The 21,638-nt window shown below is 42.7% G+C and overlaps 1 protein-coding gene across 1 annotated transcript in view; it reads right to left on the reverse strand.

The window, feature by feature from the left end:
* Wdfy4 (WDFY family member 4) overlaps window positions 1–21,638 on the reverse strand; it is a 277,867-nt gene that overhangs the window by 132,535 nt on the left and 123,694 nt on the right. The window contains exons 33-39 of the mRNA XM_027947941.3: window positions 18,376–18,579; window positions 17,659–17,770; window positions 16,300–16,457; window positions 13,674–13,912; window positions 11,521–11,642; window positions 9,762–9,947; window positions 7,847–7,983 (exon numbers count right to left, since the gene is read on the reverse strand). Coding sequence (XP_027803742.3) covers window positions 7,847–7,983; window positions 9,762–9,947; window positions 11,521–11,642; window positions 13,674–13,912; window positions 16,300–16,457; window positions 17,659–17,770; window positions 18,376–18,579 — 1,158 coding nt within the window. The remainder of the gene's footprint in view (window positions 1–7,846; window positions 7,984–9,761; window positions 9,948–11,520; window positions 11,643–13,673; window positions 13,913–16,299; window positions 16,458–17,658; window positions 17,771–18,375; window positions 18,580–21,638) is intronic.

A 21,638-nucleotide genomic window follows, 5' to 3' on the forward strand; every position in this document is an offset into this window, starting at 1 on the left:
AACAACAAATATATCAGCTCAATGCTCCGTGTCATGTAATAGAAAATCTTGCTATTATTCAAACGTTGAACAGCCGAATGGCAACTTTAATATACACCGCTAATAGTAAAATGACTGCTTTTATTGAAGAAGAAGAAAAAAAATCTATGTTGCTCTAAGCAGTTTTGAAATGAATATCTGATTCAAAACTTCCCCTGTGCATATAATCGCATGCTAATTTACATTTTAATTACTTCCTAAGAAATCAAAAGCATTTGTTGACAGTAGAACATAATGTCAACTTCACGGTGCACTGTTGGTGGATGCCTAATGAACTTAATTAGATAATTAGTGATGTTAATTATCCTTCTATTATGAAGATAAAGATGTCTCACAAATGATGCACTTGGTAAAGAAACATCATTAAAGGTATCAGTGTTTGCTTTGTTCATTTACATCTATTTTTCAAACTCCTGTAACAGAGGTTTATGATAGACTAGTGACATTTAAGACTTGCTTAAAATGGAAAAAGAATGCCCACTGTCTTCCATCAGTCTGATGCTGTCCTACCCCCTGTTGTGGATACTAACACTGTGATGGTTGCTGCTACTTTTACAAAACCTCTGCTGTGAGTAACTACAGTCACACGTGGCATGACAGCATTCTGACCAATAATAGACCACACATACTACGTTGCTTCCATAAGATCATTCAGGAGCTGAATAATTACCATCACCCATTGACACCATAGCTGACCTAGTGTCACAACCCACACATTGTTCATGTTAGTGATGTAAACAAACCAACTGTATGTACAGTATGTAATGCTCCGTAGTGATTATAAACAACTATGTAGCTCATTTATGTATTTACCATAATCTACTTTTAATAGTTATTTTAGATTGTATTCCTTCTACTTGATAAAAACATCACCTATAAAACAGTATGCTCGGGGCTGGGGTTGTGACTCAGTGGTAATGCACTTACCTAGCATGCAAGAGACACTGGGTTCGATTCTCAGCACCACATACAAATAAATAAAGGTCCATCAACAACTAAAAAATATTTTTTAAAAAACAGTATGATCTGTTATACCAGCAGCAGCCTCATCTGCCTCAAGTTTATCATTGCTCTTTGTATCATTTTATCATGTGCTTGACTTAATCATGTTGTTTTGTTCATCGTGGCTCTGAGAGCAATAGGCTATGCCATACATCTGCCAGGCAGCCTGGGTGTGTTGTAGCTATACCATTTAGGTTTGCATAAGTGCACTTACAGATGTTCAGACATTATAGATGTTCAAACAACAAATCACCTGATTGAAGGATGCATTTCTGAGAATGTATCTTCCTTAAGTGACATGTGACTATGCTGTTCCTGAGCAGTTATGGTATGGAGTCTCTTGTTCAAACCAGCTCTTCCCAGCTCAATTCTCACTGATGGCATTTAGAGAATGGGTTTAGAGAATTGGATGTGGGAGTGTGTGTATGTTGTGTATTCATGTGTGTGTCAGTTCAGGGAAGAGAGGAAATGAGAGAAAAGGGCCCTGGTTAAGAGGCCAAACCACTGAAAGAAAACCTAAAGAGCTAATTTTCTCCCTTCTCCCCCACCTCTACAACCTGGCCAGATTTCCACAATCCTGCAGGGGTCCCCAGTTCATGACCCCCCAACTTCATCACCTGGCACTTCACATTCTGGGTGTGACACTGTAACACAGCTCTCTGCAAGACTGAGGACTCTGACACATGCTACATGTACTTTTAGTCCAAGTGAGAAAGGAAACTTCTAATGTTTAAAAATAAAATATTGGACTTCATTATTTTTCTCTTCCTATCCTCAGAATACCAACCACAACCAGAGTATAATGGAAGTCCTTTCTGGAAATAGTCCTGGCTTAGACAGCATAAGAAAGAGCTCCAAGATCAGGCTGCAAAGAGCTACAGTACTTTGGGGTCACTTATCTCTGGAAAAGCACCCAGGGACAGTAAATCTTTGGCAGTCTTGCCCACCACAATTAAGAAAATTAAGATCCCAGTTAGCAGAAGGTCTTAGTAATAGCACTCACACCAGTAAAGCAATTTATACTTTCCAAGTACAATTTTTTTTTTTTTTTTGCTTCTGGGTGGTTTTATTCTATTTAATTATTTGTTCCCATAACTTTTCCTACATTAAACAGAACAGAATGTTCCAAGAGTACAGAATTGCAATTTCTTATACAGTCCATGTATTCAGGCGTTCTGGGTCACTAATTCAGGCCACCAGATCCCAAACATCTCTTTTAAAGTTACATTCATCTCTTAGAGAAGCCCCTACTCTCTCTACCCCACAAACATTATCTTGCATTTATTACACTCTAATGTAAAAATATACAGCAGGTGATCTGAATTTCAGGTTTTCAAAGTTCCTGCAAGCTTTTAAACATGTTCATCTTTCTCTCTTTTATAACAGGACATCTCTGAGAATTCTGATCTCTATTTTCACAGTGATGTTTTGACTTCTTGGCTCTTCCCCTCTAATCTACCACTCATTTCCAATCTGGCTATTTTCAAAAATCCATTTTCACCTCTGGGGTTCTCCTGATCATGCGCTTTTCAGTCCCAAAGTACTGAAATCGGGGGCTTGTCACCCCTCAAGAGCTACCCACCTCTAGTGCTATTCATTCCCACAATCCCAGAGAAGACAAAGCATTAACCTGGAAGGCAGCCTTGCCATGGGAGGACCTCGTTTTCCCTCTTCCTGAAACTCTGACAAGTGGTTCTCTGTGGCTCAATGACCTGTGGGCCCCAGCAAGGTCATCACCCCTCATCAGCAGGGGACAATGCAAACCTAACAATGGCAGCCAAGAAGACCCAAGAACTGCTTGATCACTCCCCTGACAATTGCCAGAGCCTTCCAGTTCTGCACATTTGCTTTCTTTTTGGCAATTTTTATTTGGCTTTCATGATTTCTTTAAAGAGAAAATAAGTGTTCAGAAATAGTTACACATGTAAAGATCAATTGTCTAGGATACTGCTTCAGAATTATTCAGGGTACAATCTGAAAATGGGTAGTGACAGGGAGGCCATAAGGGTTCACAACTGTTGAAGTGATGGATAGATACATAGGGAACCATTGTTAGTATTTTTTCTTCTTCTGTAGTATGTGTTTGAAAATTTCCACAAGGATTTGTTTTAAAGAGATAACGGATGAAGTGCTCAGAGTGGATGTTTACAAATGTCAGACCCTTGGCTATGGACCTCAGAAAGGGCTGCCTTTCATGGAATTGTTACTGATTTGCTGGTTTCAGCACCTTGTCCTCCTCCAGGGACAGAGATGGCTTCATGGCTGTGGCTGGGAGACAGCAGGCCTGGTGTGTGACCAGGTAAGGAGTAGATGGCTATGGATGGGCCCTGCTAGTCTCACAAGGGTGCTGGTGCATCCAATGTCTGGGCAAGAGGCCATCTTTAGAGGAACCCCAAGTCACCATGGGGCAAACGTCTAGACCTTGCCAGGGCAAAGGTACAAGTGCTACAAAAGTTCATCTGTGGTATTTTAGCAACCCCGGTATGTCAGCCTCAGTCTTCTGGTGCCTTCCAGTTTCCCTTCTGCTAATTTTCATAGGCCCCAACTTCCTTCTATGAGCTATTTCAGTTTTCTGACAAATGGCATTAAAAATAGGAAATGGAAGCTCTCCCATCCATCTCCCAAACCATGGAAGTGTGGTGGACATGGGGTGTCGAGCTCCTCTATACAATGTCCAAATTTTGGTTGAAGGGTGGCCTGTGGGCCTCCCTATCATGTGAAACCCACCTGGCTCCTTACATAGGAAGCATCTACATATCTACAGTGGGCAGTTGGTTCCAGGGGAAAAGTGGGGTGAAGTCTAGCTCACACTGCCCAACAAGACACAAGGTCAGGATTGTGTTTATCCTTTTAGGGGCAAGAAGTAGCCCTGCACTCCCACCCCTATTCCTCTGGCTCTTATTCATCCTCATGCTCTGCAGAGTTCCACAGAACCTTCTTAACCACATACTTTCCACACCCCTGTCAAGTCACACTCCTGCTAGGAAGAGAAATGGCTGGCAAGAGTGTGCACCCTGAATTTCTCCAAACCAAGGGTGAACAAGATTCCAGAACACCCTGAGTTGAATTTTGGTGGCCTCAAGGGAGCCCAAGCACACATCCTCTGTCCAACAAGCGAACACCCTCAGCCTTTGCCATGCTAGAGATGGTGACTCCATAGTCTGATTCCAGAAGGAAGTGAAATGGAGTCAGGGGAAAAGAAGAAATAGTATCTATTTAAAAAAGAGCATGTATCAAATAGACCTTGCTTCAAAGTTGTTCACCTGCCAAGAAGTAAACATTTTCTGCTGAAAATGAAGATAGGTAAGAAAAATTATGAATCCTATATCATATGTCTCACTCCCTGGAACAATTTATCAGTGCTATAGAGCTGTCAGCAGCTGACATGATAAGGAATAACACCAAATGAATAATGCTTCCTCCAATATCAACTCCTTTAATTACAAGCCTCTTCTTTCCAGAAGAGAGACAGAAGATGCAAAAACACCAATTTCATGCACTTGTGCCTGAATAATGTCTCCATGCTGCTTTTTCCAGATGGCGACCTCCTCACTGGAGGGACTAATGATGTGGGCATATTTAGGGAAAAACCAATAACGGAGTCTTTAACCTTCAACAACAAAAAGCGTGTTGTACAAAATGTTCCTTGGGATACATTAGAAAATATCAATTACATTGCTCACTGAGGTGTAATCAGCTGTAATAATCAAAATTAATTTTTAAAAATAATTAAACAGACCCCAGGGCAAATAGTTGATGCTCTTATCCTATGACATCACAGTGTACATATGTACCTGAGAACTTGTGCCTTCTGGTAGCGACAAAGGCAGCTCATGGAGATGAGTGATGGATGTGGGGTCTGAAGGCTGGTGAGTTTCATCTCAGTGAAAGGAGGGGGAGCCTTCTATTTTCTCCTTCGGAACCCCTCCATGCTCATTCTCTAAGGGCCTGCTGCATGGCAGGCGCTGTGTCCAGCCCAGGCTGAGTTACTGATGTAGCCTGCTGCCCATAAAAGGTTAATTTTTTAAAATTAAAATATAGTACCCTTTGTTCCAAAATTAATTTGTCTTTAAAACTGCACAAAATATTTTAAGGTGTTGAAAGGATATATAAATCAAATGAAAGAGAAAGTGAAGGTCAAGGGGAAGGGAGGTGTCAAACAAATTGTGTGTGTGAGTGTGTGTGTGTGTGTGTATGTGTGTGTGTTACAGAAATTTATCCCATAACATGGGTGCAGTTCCAAAAGCCGGACCATGCTTATCTCTTTAAGCTTTTGAGTATCCATATTCCAGATCCAAGAGAAAAACACAATCAGTTACAAAATTTCTTCCACTGAGTTGCTGGAAGCACACAGTTCTTCCTGGTGCTAAAAGCTCAGGGAGACATTCTCCATGGCTGCCTGGAAGCTGCGGTGACCGCAGATGCCTCTATCCATCTCAGTGCAGCCACACAAGCCTTTGCTGCCCTGGGACACCCAGTATGTGCCTGCCTCAGTGCCATGATGTAATGTCCTCTCAGCCTGACCTGTTCTCTTCTTGAGCCTCACTTGGATCATGTTCTTTCTCAAGTCTCCAATAACCCCTTGTTAGAAACAATTTTGTGAACCTCCTCCATCTAAATATCTGGGCACCTCTCTCTGCCTTCTTCCCTTTATGCTGCTAAATTTTTCCTGATTGCAAGCCACACCTCCAACATTTACAAATTTATCTATCTACTTATCATCTACCTTCACTCCCTAGAATCCAGGTCCATAAATGCAGAGAATATATCAGTTTCGTTCTCCACGGTAACCTTAGTGTTTAAAACAGGGCATAAAGTGAGTACTCAACATAAATATTTGTTAAACAGATGAATGAGAAGTGTGTTCAAAACACCAGTGCCCCTCAGGACGCAGCCTGGATGAGAGCAGGCTTTCTCCTCACTTCTCAGCACCAGGTGGCAGGGCAGCCCAGTCAAGCTCATTTCTGGTCTTCCCTTCCATGTTTAGGTTCTTTCTCCTTGTTCCCCGGGAGACTATGATTCCTAGGTTTTGGTAGGAAGAAAGCCTCCTTCCCCCAGCTTCGTGGGCAGCTGCAGGCAGCCCTTTCCTCCTCCCTTCTACTCATCTGTTGGCTGTGTCTCCCAGTCACTGACCAGTGCCCATTCTGAGTGGTAGAGCTTGGGCTTCACCTCATTTCCCAAGTTGCACAGGCTGAGAGGTAGACTATGTCAGCTATCTGCTGCATCTCCCTGGGGGGCCCTTTCCTCTTCCTATAGTGATGTGCTCCATTGTAGAGATAAGGAGATAAAGACTCAGGGAAATTAAGGAATTTGTTCCAGAGTCTCCTGACCCTAAGATCTTATCCAGCAGCAACAAGTCTGCCTCTAAAGATAAGTCCATGACCCCAGCATTGGGGAAAACAAGCCTGATTGTGCTTTCCAAAGAGCCCCAGCAGTACCTCCAAGCTCACATGTTCATGTAGAAATTTGCCACTCCTATATGGGAGGTGGAGTCCTGTTCTCTTCCCTGGAACCTGAGCAGAACTCTCTGCCTGTCTCAACAATGTGATATCTGAAGAGAGGTCATGAAAAGCAGTGTGGCTTTGGCCTGGTGTGTGTTCTCATTCGTTCCTCCCCCACTACCCTTTCATCACTACCTCTGGAAATTCTGCCATCATGTTGTAAGAAAGCCCAGTTCATATGGAGAGGCTATGTGTAGGTGTTCCAGCCAAAGTCCCAGCTAAAGTGTCAACTTAAAGACAGCAGCAAACACCAGGTGTCTAAGTATTTGGGTTCTTGATGATCCTATTGTGGTTTGGATATAAGGTGTCCCCCCCACCCAAAGATCCTATGTTAATGTAATACGTAAAATTAGATTAGATAATGAAAGCTAGGACCTAATCAGTGGGTTAATGCATTTGATGTATTAATAATTTGAATGGATTACTGAGGGGTAACTATAGGCAGTTGGGGCATGGCTAGAGGAAGTGAGTCACTGCAGAGATGCCTTAGGGATTATATATTTTTGTCCCTGTCTCCTCTCTCTCTCTCTCCTACCCCCTCCCTCCCCCCCCCCCGTGTCCTGGTTAGTATAAGGTGATAAGCTTTTGTACCATTTTCCTGCCACACCTCTCTTCCTTGGTGTACAGAACAACAGAATTGGCCAATTGTGGACTGAACCTCTGAAACTGTAAGCTCAAATAAACTTTTCATCCTTTAATTTGTTCTTGCTCAGTATTTTGGTCACAGTGTTGAAAAACTGACTAATTCAGATTCCAGCTGATTTGTAGACATCATGGAGCAGAGACCCTATTCTCTTACTGTGCTCCAAATTCTTTGGAGTCACTGAGTTTGGGAATGATTTTGTTACATGGCTTTCAAAAAGCAGATTAGGAAAACCTCAATGACTCTGCCCCACACAGTCAAGCAGGCCCATCACTGTGTCTCCTAGAAATGGAGCCACCTAGACAGTCAGGTTTAGTCCCCCTGGATGTGCTTACACACCCTGGTCCTGCTGAGCATCAACTAGTTCCCTCTGAACACACGTTAACTCCAAAGAGAATGGGAAGAAGAACGGGCTTAGTTTTCAATCCCGTAAGGAACACCTGTTCCTGGCACCAAAAGGGAGCCCACATTCACTTGACATTAAAACCTGCTTACCACCCGGCTTCACTGCATGTAGCCTCAACTGGGAACCACACACACACCCTCAGGCACTCAGAGAACATGGCATTAGATCACGTCCAGTGATAGACAACAGAAAAGAGACTCGTGAGGCTTAAAGACAATGCCTAACAATCTCTAAGGAAAAGGAGTGTGGGCTCACCTCGGCCTTGCACTCAGGGTCCCTGGCCTGCCGCCCAGGCATCAGCCTCATGGCTGAGGACAGGCTCTCACTCCATGAAGCAACTTTGCTTTGGTGTGTGACACTCGAGCGACTAGCCAGTGACTTCTTCTCAGATGCTGGAGACAGAGAAGCAAAGAACATTAGAGTTGAAGTTGAAAGGAGAACATACACTATTTTGAGAGCTGGCTTGTCTTTCAAAGGGCCGGCCAGGGGATACAAGCATAGTGTGCCTAAATCCAATAAGGGAAACGGCCCAGGCTGTGGCTCACACTGACATATTCTGGTACTCCCTTGGCTAAGAAACACAGTGTGGACTTTGGGGTCACCAGACCTAGCTTAAACTCCTAGCTCCATGACTTTCTGATACTTAGTGAGATATTGGACAAGTTAGCTAATGTTGCCTTGCCTCAGTTTTCTCATCCTGTAAAATGGGAATAAATCATATCTAAACTCATGGGGGTATCATGAAGATTACACAAAATTATGTGTATATAGCACCTAGAACAAAGAAACTGCTCAATATTGGTTGTTGGCCAAAAGAGAGCCATTTGTAAGTTAAAGGTCCATCTTGCCTTTTCATTCCATTGTATTTGCATGGGTATATGTATCCAATTTTATCATACTTTTCCCTAAAGTGCAATCTGACATTTTGGCTTCAACTTGTACATGTAAGTACTTAATTATTGCTATGGTTTAAATATATTCCCTCCAAAATTGATGTGGATACTTAATTCCCACTGTGGCTGTATTAAGAAGTATATTGTTTTAGGAGGTGATAAAGTCATGAGGGCCATGTCCTCCTGAATCTATAGTGCCTTATAAAAGGACTGGAGGAAAGTAGTCTGGGCCCTTTTGTTCTTTCAACCCTTTCACCATATGAGGATATAGTGTCCCTTCCCTCCAGAGGATGTAGCAACAAGGTGCTACTTTGAAAGCAGAAAGAGCCTTTACCAGACAATGAATCTTCTGGTGCCTGTAATTTGGACTCCCTAGCATTCAGGATTGTGAGTGAATAACTATTATTTATAAATTATCTATTTTGTGATTATTTTCTTTAAGCAGTACAAATAGACTAAGGCAGATATGTACATACATATTTGCCTGGACTAACTTGAAAAGCTAGTTAAATAAAGTTTCCATACCTCTGGATGGTCCAGGGCACTTAGACGGAAAAAAATAAAGTCTTGAATCACTCTGAATTTTATAATGCTAAAATACTTAAAATAAGGATAGGAGCCATAATTTGAGAGCAAGGACCTCCTTAGAAACAAAATTAATGGGCTGGGACTATAGCTCAGTGGTAGAGCACTTGCCTTGCACACATGAGGCACTGGGTTCTATCCTCAGCACCACATAAAAATAAATAAATAAAATAAAGATATTGTGCCATCTATAACTAAAAAAAAGTTTAAAAAAAATTAAGACCTTATTCTTGCAGCTGCATTAACTAATATGCAGGTAAAAGTGTTGAGCTCTATCATATTAATATTTTGGGGTTGAAGACATTCACTTCTTTAAATGTCAGGACTCTAGGAACCCAAGGCTCACTGTTGTTGCATAATTTGGTGCAAGGTTTCCAAGTTGGCAGGGGAACATCAGGGTGGGATCTAGAACTCCAGGGCCCTGAGCCTTGACCCAATCAGTGCCCATTCCTTGGAGAGACTATGATCTACTTGTTTGGTTGGTACTTGTAACCTTTCTTTCATCCAAAATGAAAGCAGCATTCACTCTCTGTGAGAAAGATACATGAAATTTCAAGGATATAAACCCCAACCAAAGGCGTAAGATAGAGGGTTTGAGTAGAAAAGGCTCTGGATCCCGAGTGGAACCTCAGAGGAATCTGGCTTTATAACACCCAGAAGTTCCCATCCCCTGGAGCCGAATGGAGAGAGACCTAGGTAGTGCTGCCAGGATTTGAGCAACGTTTCCTCCCAGAGTGGGGTGACCTCTTCAATCTTCACTTCACTCTCTCCAGGTTTCACAGAGAGATCAATCTTGAAGGTGTCCTCCAGTGCCTGCCGCCTCTGAGCCACAAGTTGCTGCCAGAGAGTCTGCACTGTCTTCTGGATATTGTGCTGGACTAGCAGAGAGAGCACATGGCACAATCAGTACAGCCTCACTCCCAGAGAGGGCGAAAAGATGGCATATCATGGAAGCTTTTACCTACATACTTCTTGCTTAATGTCTTGCATATCACCCCCAGCTTTGAAAACTCCAGCCAGAAGTAATCAGCTTGTAGAGCCACAGGGCTGACACAATGCTGCCAACATCCCCAAAAGATGGCCTTTCCCTGTGTCTAACTTCTTAACAAGTCACACCTGCCTGATGTGTCCAGGTCTGGAAAGAGAGTGATTGATGGGAGGGAACCTCTTCCCCTAATCCCCTGCCAATTCCACTGGATACCAGAGAGATGCCCTGTGTGACCCTATGTAACAAGCCAGCTCCCCCTAAACAGCTTCTTCCAACCTCCCCATACGTTTTGGCCTGAGGAATGGATTTCAAGCTCTAGATTGTGACCAGAGGCTCAGGACCTAATCCAATCCTTTTTTCCTAGTATTTGATGATACTTCCCAGAACCCACCCACCTCATTCCCTAGGTTTGCTCAGATACTAAGCCAACTCTGCCTGCTGAACCCACATCTATAGTCCCCAAACTGTGCCTAAATTTCCTAATCTTGAATCAATGGGCCCCTCTCTGGTTCTAACCTTCTATAATCTATTTTATCTTAACATCGAGAAATGGATGTTACCCAGTCCAGCTCTACCATCCAAGTACCAAAGTGCATACATTCATGCTGTCATTAAAACTGTGTCTGTATAAACTTTAAAGTCACAAGATTTTTGATCACTTTCTTTGGGCACCTGTGTGACCAGAATACAGAGGTACTTGTGCATGAGATTTTATATCACAAGATATCACAAAGTGGCACAGTCACAAATCAAAGTGACAAAAGCTTCTACTTCCTGGATCAAGAGGTAGAGTGTGCAATCTTTCAAACACATGGAACTGCCTGCTGTGTGTGTGTGTGTGTGTGTAAAATAGATATATATATGGATAGATAGATAAACATACATTTGTTATATATAAATTTACAATGCCTTTAACTTGGGTTGACATTAGTAAATCCAAGAACAAAATTTATCAAGCCCAAAGTCTTATAGATAGTAATGAATTTATTAACTCCTTCCCCATTTTCTAAGGAACAAAGCTAAGTTATCCCTAGGCATAAAGGCTTGAGATAGGTGAAATGGTCTGCCAGTTTCAACTTACAGTGAGATGCCCAGGGATTTAAGCAAGTAGGCCAAGCTTATAGAGGAACCAAGTCCTACAGAGTTTTCTATTCATCCATCCATCCATACACCCATACACCCACCCATCCATCCATCCATCCACCCATCCACCCATCTATCCCTTTTCATTTCATTTCTAAGATACAACAATCATTCCTGTGTTATTTTCTATCATGTAAACTTGTTGAGCTACTTCCTCACTCTGGGATTTCCTAAGTCCTCTTCTGATCTTTGAAATTTTCCTTAATAGTCTTTGCTTTCTTAACTTTGGAAAGACAGACTGAAGGATGCAACTCTGCAGATACTATCCATCCCCCTATACAATCCCCCTATACAAAAAGTAAACACTAAATAAGACATACCATCACTCAAACTTGGGAAGTCTTCCTCTGTTTTTTCTTTTACTTCTTCATTTGGGGAAAGAAAGACTTGATGATAAGGAGTCATTCTAGGCTTGGGTTCCAATCCAAATCCTTCTGGATAACTAATAGACAAGAGGTTTGTTTTATTTTGTTTGTTTGTTTGTTATTGTTGTTTTTACTATAAACTCAAATTTGAGACTGTTCCATGGTTCTCTATTATAAGTAACCATCCTTCAAACCCAGTATATATCAGTATGGAAAATGTGTTAAATCAAGTTAAAGAAAATGCATAATAATTTCCATAGCAGATATTGCACAACGGTTTTCTGGATAATAGGAAAACACCTTATCATCATATGAAGTCTATCTTGAGAAGCGCTACTCATGGTCCCAGCAGGCCCCTGAACCCTCTTCTGGTTCTTTGTAATCAGAATTGATCATTTCTTGTGTACTTCCAATGTATTGAATTTTCCTTTGTTTGGCATTGATTTTGTTCTGCTTTGAATGTAGTCTCACATGGCCCTGAACTTGGAAGGGCCCCATACTTGGACTCTGCTATCACCATTTTTAAGTTCTTGGTAAATTTTAAATGTGGTCCCTACACTTTAATTTTGCCAGGCTTCCACACATGATGTAGTCAGTTCTAAGTGGGGGCACAGTGGTTATGTATTCAGTTCCCCAGGAATCTGGTAGTCCCTATCACGTGAATGTCTATGTGCCCTCATTTCAGAGCCCCTCTCAGCCTCCTGGACTGAATAAACAAATGTTTATAAATTGAACCTAAAATAATAAACATGGGAATAAAAAATGCCAACATATGAAAATGCCCAATTCATGAAATTTCTACAATAAATTAATTTGGGGATGTTGGAGGTCATTTTGCTACATAGAAGTCTCTGAGGAGGATGTCATTTTGAGCACACAAATCCAATAGGAATTCTGCTCTTTTCACCTGTGCTTTCAATATGGCTAGGGCTTAACTCTGGAAATGTGAAGAAAGAAAGAAAACCTCCCCACATTTAAATATACACTGAAAATATCTTTTTTCATTTCAGACCAATAAAAGGACAAGTGCCTCCTCTAGTCTAGGAGGACTCCCCAGTGATTCCCAGAGAGCTTTAAGACAGGTCAGCTTCAGTGTTTTGTGGTGTCCAGTGGTCATGTGTACAGGATTTGGGGAATTTTTATTTAAGTGATCAAACTTGTAATTTGTACTGGGATAAATTTAAGCAATAAAAAGGACAAGAGCAAAGTGTAACATGGTACAATCCTCTCTTCCCTACACTCAACCATGGCCCTCTTAATAAGAGATTATATTTGTAAGCCACATGATGCCAAGGAGATGGTTTCATATGATATAGACTGAACATATGTTTTTTTTTTGTTGTTGTTGTTTGTTTGTTTTTGTGTGTGTGTGTGTGTCTGTGTCTGTGTATGTCTGCAAGACAAATTATTCCTGGCTTGCACAATACAGTGTATTATATGATTTTTTCCCATATTTGAATTGCCTTTATCAAATGTTAATGTTTCTAAAAATCTGTCTGTATCAAAAGAATCAGTGTGTACATTTAATGTTAGCATTTCCTGCCTCAAAAAATTAAATCAAGCTGGGCATGGTGGCACATGCCTATAATCCCAGTGACTCGGGATGCTGAGGCAGGAGGATTTTGAGTACAAAGCCATCCTTAGCAACTTGGTGAGGCCCTAAGCAACTTAACAAAACCCTGTCTCTTTGTACTGGGATAAATTTAAGCAATAAAAAGGACAAGAGCAAAGTATAACATGGTACAGTGCTCTCTTCCCTGTCTCTAAATAAAATATATTTTTAAAAGCGCTGGGGATGTAGCTCAGTGGTTAAATGTCTCTAGGTTCAATCCCTGGTACAAGAAAAAAAATTAATCAATAAAGTATCTTACAGTGTAGAATTATAGAAATAGGATTAATTATTATTGCAGGATGTTTCTAGTTGCTCAATCATATGAATATGTTTGAGGATTATTTACCATACTATCAAATGCTGCACATAATTTAGACAACTGGATAAGCAAAAAGTTTATATCACTTATATTGACCTCAATCTAGTTCCTTCTCAGTCTTCTTTTTTTTTCTATTCTGAACACCAGCAGTCAAGGAAATAAGCAGGCAGCTCCTACCTTCTTTCATTGAGCAGCAAAAGGCAATGCATGAGACACAGGAGGAAGCTGACGTTGGAATTATAGGTGGCAAAGATAATGTCCCAGTGCTCCTGTAGAAAGCCCAGGATGCTGAGAAGGCTGAGGCACTCAGACAGGGACTGCTGGGGCTTGGAGAGGCAATATAGAATGACTTTGTTCAAACTGCTGTATAAAGCACTGATGACAGTCTCTCTTTGAGAAGAGGTATTCTCGATGACCTGAGTCATAAAAATAAGACACATATAAATACACTTCTGCACACTTTGCAATTTTAGATACTGATCCAGTGTACCATGAAAATAATATGATCAAAAAAATGACATGATCTTAAATTCAAATAGTGCTAATTTCTTCTAGTTTGAGATTCTGTTTAATAAAATGATAAATAAGGGCAATTCAGAATTTGGGTAAGAACTTGTGTAATTAAAAAGTTTAAAATTTACTACAGTCATATTATGGAAAATAGATTTGGTGGCCAGAGACTTCTGAAATACTGGTAACACAGTTGACATTCAGTTTATGTGAAAATGCTATTAGTAATATCTAATTGTATTAATAATTATTTTCATGTATAGATTATTTACAATATTCCTGGTGATGCTAAGTTTTGTTTCCATTGATTTGAATAAATTTAAATACATTGCTTCATGTAAATGTCTTAACACCATAAAGTAGATACTAAGATTACCCCACGTTAGGGATAAGAAGTCAAGGCCAGAGAGGTTAGGTGGTCAGGAAGGACAAGGGTCAAAGAAACACTGGACACTTGAGCCATTCCCTTAATCATGATATCGTCTAAAGGGAATGGAGTCCAATGTATTTTAGTTTATGAGAAATTTAGAGGGGGAGACAGTTCTTTTTTTTTTATTGGTTGTTCAAAACATTACAAAGCTCTTGACATATCATATTTCATACATTATATTCAAGTTATTAGCAGCCTCAAAACTGATTAGTTCATACCTGTTGGGCTTCGGTGAAAACAGTTCACAGATCACAAATCACATGCAAAGTTTCTAGTCTATTAGAAAGTCACTTATTAGCCAAAGGTTGCTCCCTTGGAATTTTTAAGTAGTGCAGGTGTTTCTACCCCCATGTAATTCAGTTTGATTTCAACCTGTTTTAATCTGGGAGTCAAGTCTTCATCCCTCTTCTCTCCTGCTCCTCCTGCACCTCTCAAACTGAGGTTAAGGGCTGGGGAGAATCGAGGTCCTGGTGCCTGGTACCACCTAAATGCACACCAGTCCTGGCAGGTACATGCTCTTCGGAATTGGCTCTGAGAATTTCTTTGACCACCAGAAACTCTTTTTTATTCTCAACACAACTTCCCAAGGATCTGATTTTAATCTTCCCGGAGCTGACAAGAAACTCTTTCTCCCTTCTTGGAGTCATTCGTGAAAAAACCTCTCAATATATTATTTTCAGGTTGGTTTCAACCTATACATCACCCAGAACAGCATTGTGCTGAGACCCAGTCCTGGGATCTGTGGGTGGCAGTTCTAGTGTGATAAGAGAAGGTCCTTTCCAAGAGTCACAGACATCCTACAGGCAGGACAACTTTGATAACGAGCGACTCATTGCATGAGTTCAAGTAAAGAGCTCACAGCAGCTTGTAAGCAAAGGTCCCCAGCATGCAGTGGGAGGCAGGGATCTAAAACCAAGCTGTGAGAAAGGCAACTCTAGGAGTTTGGGGTTATAATTTTCTCTGTGAACCTGTGTATATCTAAGGATGGCTCTGTAGGCATGCATTTGCTTGTGTGGCTATGAACAAGAATAATAGGACTTGGTAAAAATGGAGTCCTGCCTTGATTTCAGGAGGGCAGAAAGATTAATAGATGGAAGTAGATATTATGGATCTGGAGACTCTCATGCTAAATGAAGTAAGCAAGTCCCCCCAAAACAAAGGTGGAATGTTTTCTGTGATAAGTGGAAGCTAACTCACAATATGGGGGTGAGGGGAAGAACAGAAGGGCAGTAGATTAGACAATGGGGGAATGGAGGGAAAAGAAGGGGGATAAGCAAAGGAACGACAGCAGAAGGAATCTGACCTAGTTTCCCATGCACATGGATGAAAACAACCCAGTGAATCCCACCACCATGTATATCCATAAGAATGGGACTCTAACTAGAATAAGATATAGTCCATGCTTGCATAATTATATTAAAATGAATTCTGGGGTCATGTAGAACTAAAAAGAACCAATTTAAAAAAAGAAAAGAAAATAGGCCCTTTAGGTCGAAGACCTTTTTGGCCTGTTCATTGCTCATAATAAATAACAATACTTAAGGTTAAACCAACAATCATGGTAAAAACTCAAGTGGAAGGAAGTAGAGTCTGAGAGGGACAGAGGTCAGGTGCCTTGCAGGGAGCTGAGGGTGAGGAGTATCTCCAGGGGTCCTGCAGGTAAGCCCTGCAGGGCACTCAATAGCCACCAGAAATTTCCTGGGTGTTAAAGGACTGCTTTCTTCCTCCCACCCAGCTCAGATTCTGTTTCAGCAAAGGACAAAATTTCAGCTAGACCAAAGGAGCAATGACCAGGTATGTCACACAGACTCCTGGTCAGTCACAAAGAGGTGTCTTGTTACCCTAGCCATCCCAGGTTCTTACCACCATGATGTGCTCTGTGATGAAGAGAAGAATATGTCTGGGGTCTGCTGAGAAGATCCCACCATACAGCTTCTCCACCAGCTTCTGGGTGAAGTAGGAGATGTTTGATAGGGAAGGAGTGGCAGCAGCTTCTATGTTTGGCTGAGGCTCTTTACTGCCTGAGTGGAGTAAAGATAGACCAAGATGAGAGTCTAAATATGCTTCTCTCCACAACAATCTCGGCCCCTCCTCATAACCAGCCATGTCTTACTCATCTCTGATTCCCATTGTTCCAAAGGTGGAGTCTTTTATTGAACACCCCCACAAAGTAAATTGATCTTGATTAATCTGGCCAGTGATAGAAACCAAGCTGTGAGAAAGGCAAGAGGAAGCATTTCTTCCAGTGACTCTTCAGAATAAGGATGGAGGAGAATTTAATGCCTAATGCAAATGAGAAGGCATTGTGCTGACCTGAGTTCTTGCTGTTGCACTGGAAGAAGATACAGCCATAAAGCTGATCGTGCATTTGTGCTCACACTTACAAGCACTGTGCTTGGATGAGTGTGTGGTGATCTCAGCTAATCTCTAGAAACACCCTGTGAATCAGCTACAGTTGTCATCCTCACTCAGAGACTCACAGATCCAGGCCTTTGCCCTGGGTCTCACTGCTGTCCATGGACACAGCCAGGACCCACAGGGGCTTCCCAACCACAGTGAATTCACTGCTCTGCTTCTCTCACACATCAAGCATTCCAGGAGAAAGACCAGAAAGCTAGGGTTTTCATGTTGTGGCAAGACAGAGTCTAGGAGATAAGTCATGTAGCTAGGGATTTCTGTGTCTCAAAAACCACAGAAAGAATGTTTGTTTAAGCTCCCTGAGAAGGGGCAGCTGCCCTGGAACTGTTTTTTGATGAAGTCTCCAGCTCAAATTCTGAAGAGCAAAGGCAGCATCTTAATCCAGCTTCATTTGTTCAAGAAACATTTGTCAAGTACCTATTCAGTACCCAGACACAGGTGCACAGCACAAGATGCTGAGCAGAAGACTGTGGAATCCCTGCCGTTTGGACTTCTCTTATTCCCATAAGAGGGGTCACATTTGTACTGAAGCTAAAGAAAAGTCAATTTTAACCCAGAGGACAGGAAGACCTTTTGTCTCCAAGTGGCACAGTGATAGCAGGGGTGTCATGGAAAGCAGAAAGCATCTCATCCCTCACTGGGCAGGGGTCAATGAGCTCTTGTTGCAGCTACATGGAGGATACGCCCAGATGGAGGATGAGGTACCCCATAGTCAGAATCAGGAGTAAGCATGAATACTAGCTTTCCTGATTAGCCATCAGCAGCTGAATGCCAGAAACAGGAAGGACCAAGTCATCCACTCACCTCTGAGTGCCATGTTGCCTCCACTCATGATGTGGAATATTTCCATGGTAGAAAGAAGGACCTCAGACTGGAAGTCACGCTTCTGTTGGCTGGTGACATTGTCTGGACAAGCCTGGAAGCACAGCCTGGGACTAAGAAAGCAGTCGCATAGCCATAATGTCCCCTTAACCCCTTGCCCAGCAGGTGCAATAGTACCCAGCTGACCACTCACAACTAGGCCTCCTCCAAGGCATTGCTTTCTGCTCACTGAGCTGCCTTATCTAGTAGGCAAGACCTACTTCCAGGGGTGAATAAGTGGGGGAGTCCACAGTCAAAGGTCACCTGGCAGGTGCCCAAGATGAGGCTGACTATGGGACACAGAGTGTACCAGCACCCCCTTGAGACCAGGCTCCAGTGGAAACCACCTCTAAGAGAACATCTTCCCCTTCCCTCTGCTCCCCTCTCTCCTCCTGACAGCAGTCCCTACAATATATAATTTCTATAACACCCTTACCTCAGGCTCAGTTTCCAAGGACCCTGCCCTTATTCTTCTATTTACCTGGCACTCTGCCAGGGCCTGAAGTTCATAAACATCCCCCCAGATCATGAGGCGGTGACTCCACCACTGGCCAGCCAGCATCTTCAGGCCTGGCCATCCCTTGCCCTTGCAATGCCCTTTGGCTCCCAAACCCACTCCCATAAGAGACAGCCCAGCAATAAATGCCCTTTCCAACCCACCTCCAGAAGCACCTCCAGTGGCAGCCACTGCTTGGGGCTGGGGGTTCCAAGCAGGAGCTCCCTCAAGAGGATCTGAGTGAAGTCTCTCAGCTGCCTCCGGGCAGGATGTGACTTGACAGGAGCCTGGAGACCTTCCTTGGGGCTGTCACCTTCAGAGACAGTCCCAGGACTGCTGGTGTTCCGGGTGGACTCAGCTGCAGGCCCCTCAAAGACAAGAGAACCCTAACATGTGTGGCCTGGAAGCTCTTTCACATCTGTCTCTGATGGGAACACGCAGAATTATCATCATACCCATTGACATGGGTGGAAACTGAGGCTCTGCCAAAGTATGATTTTCCCAGAGCCCTCTTGCCTATGGCCACAGTTACCACTGTGGTCTGAGACTCTGACTGAGATAGGTTGATATTTTGCAAAAAAAAAAAAAAAAAAAAAAAAAAAACTGAGCCACCAAGTCAGAGAGAACTGCAGTGCTCTGCAACGAAATCCAAAATCTGTTGGGGCAAGTGGCTTCACTCCTCCAAGCCAGCTGCCTATCTGTTAAATAGCAATCATAAAAACCACCCTCACAGAGGATTTGTGGAAAGGAAATGAGAGAATAATAGATGCAGCAATGCCTGGCAGCTTGGTAGGGGGTCAGTGGACATTGGCTTCCACCTTGTGGTGGTGTCCCCACCTTTTCCTCCTGCCCAGTCCCTGCTCATGCTGACAGACAGGACCTTCAGGTAGGAAAGATGGAGAAGCAAAACTGTAGAGTTCTTTCCCTGAATCCCTGAAGCACTTCAGCATTCACTTCCTCATTTGAGGTTTATAAAAACAGGGGATAGAGGAGACAAGGGTCATTACCCCAGATAGTCCAGGAGGACCTGGAGATGCAGGGAGGCCGAATGACACACCCAAGGACACGCGGCCAGGGACTCCTGACTCCCGGCCCATGAACTTTTCATGCGCGTTCATCTGTTGGCACCTCCCTTTGCTCATTCATAAAATTAATGCCGCCGTTCTTAATTAAGCCATAAAACGAATTTAATGGCACCTAGGGAGGTGGCGACTGCATTAATTAGCTCCATGGGGCCTCAACTGGAAAGATGCCATATAAATTCATAGCAAATCGAAGGCTTTTGGCTGCCAGCCTTCTGTGTGGGGAGGGTCTGCAATGCTTTCTGTGCAACAAAGGCCTAGCGAGCTGACTTGGAGCTGGGATAAGGCAAGAGAGTGTCATGAGGGAGAAGCACCTTGGAATTGGAGCTAGGAACCCCAAGTCAGGGCCCAACCAGCCCACTAGGGTGTTTGCTGGCTGCAGAGGTGACTTTTGGGTCAGTCCTATGCCAGGGTGTGCGCTGTGTGCTCAACTGGAGCCTCGACTCAGTAACATCAAGCTTGTTCCTTGGGGGTAGGGGCTGAGATGGGCATCAGGACTGAGATGCCACATCTTGTCCCCTACAGAGGAAGTGCCAAGGAGATCGCAGGAGACAGACTGTAAAATTGTCCCTCTTCCCTGCCTGGTCTGAGCCACCTGAGTTTCCCTGTGTCGATCCCACCCCCACCCCCACCTCCACCTACAGCTTCAGCCCACAGGGCCTTCCTGTGTCTATCACTGCCTTGTATTTATTCTTAATTTCCTAGTAAGTTACTCAAGTTTATATTAATCCATCAAAACATTTTGAAACCATTTTATCTTTTTGCAAATCCTCTTGTCTTTATGTGTAGTCTAATTACAGCTGTCCCTAAGTATCTGTGAGGAATTTGTTCCAGAAACCTCTGAGTATAGCAAATTCCACAGATGTTCAAGTCCCTCACATAAAAAGGCATAGTATTTACACATACCCTAGGCATAACCTCCCATATACTTTAAATTATCTCTAGATTATTTATAATGCCTAATGCAATATAAATGCTATGTGACTGTTATAAATCTATTATTTAGGGAATATTGGTGGGGAAAAACATATACACATTCAGTACAGACCAAAAAATTTTTAAATATTTTCTCTCTGAGGTTAATTGAATCCCTGATGGGGAACCCATGGATACAGAGGGCTAACTGTATTTTCAATTTTATTTAGTTATTTAACTTTATTTTAAACCCATCACATGGGTTTAAATGTAAAAAACTCAGGCTTTGGGGTGAGAGACCAAAATTTAAATCTTAGCTCTGTTGCATGTCAATCCCAGGAACTGTGACATACTTTGTTCTCTCAATCATTTTGTGAGATGAGACTTATGAGCACCACTTTGTCTCTGAGTCTCATATTCTTCTTTCCTCTTTCTGATTGCTGTTAGTGTTATGTGAAGCACCAGGTTTGGGACCAATGTGCCAACATGGATACACCCCTGGGAAAGGTTAGCTAAGAGAACATTTCTCCCATTCATTTTATGATTTAGCAAATGATTACGGAGCATACACTCCATGCCTAGCTCTGTGCTTGTCATGGGTAGGGGTGTGTGTGTGTGTGTGTGTGTGTGTGTGTGTATGTGTGTATGAAAGAAATAGAGAGACCAACAGACACTGACGAATGAACCCAGAACCTAGCACATACTAGGCAAGTGCTCTCCCACGGAGCTACACCTCCAGACCTTTGTGTTTTTTATTTTGAGACAGCGTCTCCTAAGTTGCTGAAACTGGAATCAAATTTGCCTCAGCCCCCAAAGTTATAGGAATATCAGGTGTGTGCCACTTTGCCTAGTTGCTTGTCCTGGATTACAAGCCCCCCCGATTTGGGATTATAAATCCTTCAACTTGGCTGCCCCTTGACTTGCTGGGACCCCCTGTTCATCTTAAACTCACATCTTCCCTAAGCTACTTCTTCAACTGCTCATCACAGAAGACAGAAGACCCAAGTCGGTTCTCTATCCTCCCTGGTTCTTCTGGATCTAAGCTGGTCCTTCACAAACCTACTGCCTGGAAGGGGATCTGAGTCATGTCCTAAGGGGCCTGCAAACAGGACAAAAGTACCACCCCTCCCCTGAATGGCACATAGGCAACAGGCTTCCTGGAAAGGATTCACTGTTTCCTATGACCAGTGTGTGAATATTCCATATAGAATTGGACTTGATCTACCATCAAATTTCTCATTCCTAACAATTCAAAAAAATGATTGAGTCCCAGAGCTGAAAATGACCTCTAGTTACATCTCAGCCAAGAAAAGGAAAATTACCCAAGTTGTTTATTGAATGTTCCAGTCAAGTTGCTTTAAGTGTATTTTAACTTTGGGAGATGGGGAGGAATTTAGCTTCTCACCATGAAGGATGGTGAAGTTCACACC

The sequence above is a fragment of the Marmota flaviventris genome, chromosome 4 (genome assembly GCF_047511675.1).
Source record: "Marmota flaviventris isolate mMarFla1 chromosome 4, mMarFla1.hap1, whole genome shotgun sequence".
NCBI lineage: Eukaryota > Metazoa > Chordata > Mammalia > Rodentia > Sciuridae > Marmota > Marmota flaviventris.